Source organism: Sinocyclocheilus rhinocerous, unplaced genomic scaffold (assembly GCF_001515625.1).
Source record: "Sinocyclocheilus rhinocerous isolate Xijiao unplaced genomic scaffold, SAMN03320098_v1.1 scaffold4079, whole genome shotgun sequence".
Lineage (NCBI taxonomy): Eukaryota > Metazoa > Chordata > Actinopteri > Cypriniformes > Cyprinidae > Sinocyclocheilus > Sinocyclocheilus rhinocerous.
The window spans coordinates 23,448-26,797 of record NW_015659433.1 but is presented as its reverse complement, the minus strand read 5'-3'; the positions used below and the strand labels follow the sequence as shown (position 1 = coordinate 26,797).

At 39.2% G+C, this 3,350-nt stretch overlaps 1 protein-coding gene across 1 annotated transcript in view; it reads right to left on the bottom strand.

Annotated features, from left to right (window-relative positions):
* Positions 1-3,350, bottom strand: part of LOC107723889 (sodium/hydrogen exchanger 8) — a 24,447-nt gene that overhangs the window by 2,088 nt on the left and 19,009 nt on the right. The window contains exons 9-13 of the mRNA XM_016532618.1: positions 2,862-2,967; positions 2,657-2,773; positions 2,482-2,564; positions 2,120-2,231; positions 1,628-1,848 (exon numbers count right to left, since the gene is read on the bottom strand). Coding sequence (XP_016388104.1) covers positions 1,628-1,848; positions 2,120-2,231; positions 2,482-2,564; positions 2,657-2,773; positions 2,862-2,967 — 639 coding nt within the window. The remainder of the gene's footprint in view (positions 1-1,627; positions 1,849-2,119; positions 2,232-2,481; positions 2,565-2,656; positions 2,774-2,861; positions 2,968-3,350) is intronic.

Below are 3,350 nucleotides of genomic sequence, written 5' to 3'. Positions count from 1 at the left end.
TTGGTGTAAATTGCTCATAAAGCCGTTACTATTGTCCACCTGCATTATCGACACACTATTTTCCTGTTTAACACTGTAAAGCTGCTTTGACACAATCAGTATTGTATAAAGCGCTATACAAATAAAGGTGACTTGGCTTGACATAAATTTGCTGATTCATGGAAGTGCTCCCAACCATGCATTAACAGTGCGAAAGAACACCCAAACCATTTGTTTTTTCAGGCAAACTGATGATACTGAATTTCGATCACACTATTTAGCATAATCTTTCACGAGTTTGTTTGCCCATACTAACGTGTCTGGATTCACCGATGACAAGGATGACGTGTTGTGTGTTTATTCTGACAACTTTCAGTTGTGCCAGTGCTTTATAAGAGTAAAAACTCGTTTTGTGTAATCTTAGTGTTATATTGTGACATGTTTATCAAAATAAAACTTAAAAAATATAGACCCCACTTCACTGGTATTTAATCAGTATAGGCTTATGTTGAACTTTATTATTTTACATACAGGCGTTGCATTAAGCAGTGCATAAATTAATGAATGCAAAGTGTTCTGTTGCCACATGAAAATGTATGAAACATCTGTGTACCTGACAAATATGGCATCAAATCTTCATCTGCAGTACCATATGCAAGCATCACATGAGCGTCACTACAGGAAGCTCTTCACTCACTTCACCATTTTCAACTCCTTCCCATAAGTGGCAAATCTCGCCGATCGGTTACTTCCAGCCACAGCCGAAGTCGAACGCACTTTTGATCCCGTCTAAAGCCTGCTCCTGCCTGTCCATTTTCCAGAAGTGTTATTTCTGTTGTACTACAGGTCTTTTGTTTTCCAGCGCTGTTGGCTGAGACCAGGGCCAGGGAGTATAGCAGTTGCCACAGCATTCAGAGTTCAGACGAAACATCATCATGATGCTTGTTAAAGATAATCTGAACATTGCTAGGTCGAGGTTTCTAATAGTGACAGTTCCTCGTAGCGGGCTGTTATGACAACAGCAACTTCTCTGATTGGATCCCGCTTCAGGATTAAAATGTTTCCTTATTATTATTATTTTAACAAAGTAGAAATCATAACCGCAGATTTGACAAAATAATATAAATGTATGCATTATTGCAAAAGTAATAACTTTCTGTGTGGAGTGTGCGCAGTTGCAGTTTATTGCATCAGTTATCGCTCGTCTTTTTGATTAGCTACCCATCCACATAAGCAATAAAAACTACAGGCAAGACATCTGTTTTTATATTTGAATCTGTTCACTGTGAATTTGATTTAATAGTGCATCATGCACTTTGTTAAGGTCTAATGTGGGTTCATCGTGTTGTCGCTGTATGGATGGCCACAGGTTTTCGAGAAACGCCGCCACTGGTCTGGGCCCTCGTATTTCACCCACTTTTTGTGTTGTTTTTTATTTTATAAATAAATGTCACACCTGACAAACTGTGAATGAGCATATACGAAACTTTTGTAAATCTGGTGGATTTTTCAGAAAGGTCCCTTTTACATGCAAATTACTCGGAATTTACTCATAGATTTATGAAAATTCCATCAATAAGATCCATTGCCTTTAAATCAAGACACTCCTCTTTTGAAAAGAAAATGATCAAGATAACCGCTCTCTCACCATTTTCTCCGTTTTGCTCAAGTTGATGTCTTTCTTGTTCTTGCGCCGTGATTGGCTCTCCTCGATGTCCATGATGCGGATGAGGGGCATGGTCCCGCCCCCCAGCAGCAGGATGGTGAAGAGCACGATGACGATGGTGGTGGTGCCGATCAGCTGCCGCTTCTCTATGGGCTCCAGACCCAGATGAAGGCTGAGCGCGTAGGGGATCGCCCCCCGCAGACCTGAGCACATCACGTGTGCTCCGAGTCAATCACACATGCGTTTTATGACTCGACGGAATATCAGTATTTCAAAAAATTTACACATTACTATAAAACAATTGACATGAACTACTAAAATGTCATTTAAAATGGTGAAGAAGGAATAGTGACTAGTTGCTGTGTGTGAATATGATATCGGATAAAGTAAATATTTGAAGCATAAAAATGTGAAAGCATAAGAATTAACTCACTTCAAGCTTTCAAACCACATGGAAACTTAAGTTCATCTTACCACTGAACCACATGACGAACATCATTTTGGGGTTGATTTTATGATCTCTGAAGAAGTTGAGCAGAAAGGAGAGGGGGAAGATATTCACAGCCCGACCGACGAGAATCAGAACCTGTGACAGGAGAACACTTCATGAGAAACCCAAACGACTGCATTCAGAATTATTAAACTGATATACATTACATTCATCATCAACTTGTCTTGTTTATTATTAGTGACATAAGATAGCATTCCAAAGAGCCAGTGACGTATCACACGTTCAGCAAGCATTCATGTTTTATCAGATACTGAAGAGCAGAAAGAGTAATAATGTCTCTGGAGCGAGACAATCGGGTGAAAACAAGCACTCCGGCGACACGTACTATACACCAGATGACAAACGACAGCTCGAACTTATGAGGGAAACTGAAGATAGACAACCCCAGGAACGCAAACACACATGTTTCTGTGGAATCCAAATAGAAAAGAGAAGAGTAAGGTTCGTGTTAACAGCAGAAGGTTCATGTTATGAAGCAGTGGGTCGTGTGAGGCACTCACCGCACATGAAGGCCACGGTTCGAAGCGTCTGCTGCATGAGAATCTGAGTGACTGGCGATAAGTTATGATGAGTATAATGAGACATGACAATACCGGAGAACAGAATGGCCATGATTCCTACAGACAGAAAGAAATCAATTCTGATCAATTAACCCTGAAACTGATAAAACAGTATTAAACTCATCAAGATGTGTTTTTAAGTCACCGGAGAGTTTGATGCCCTCGGCGAGACCATACGGCAGATATGCAAATATAATCATCATCCCAAACTCCAGCGACGGAGTCTTCCTCAGGTCGAAGTGTTTCAGAACCTGCGTGCTCTCATTCAGAAACATAATCTCACAGGACGTCTTAAAATAAACAACTATGTACAAAAGATATGAAAGTAAAAATTGAAAAGGTAACACACACACTACCGGTCAAAAGACTTGTAATGTTTTTTTTAAAGAAGTCTCTTATGCTCATCAAGGCTGCATTTATTTGATCAAAAATACAGAAAAAAATCTTGCAAAATGTTATTACAATATAAAATAATGGTTTCTATTTTAATATCCTTTAAAATATAATTTATTTCTGTGATGCGCAGCTGTATTTTCAGCATCATTACTCCAGTATAAAGTGTCACATGATCCTTCAGAAATCATTCTAATATGCTGATTTATTATCAGAATTATCAATGTTGTGCTGCCAAAAA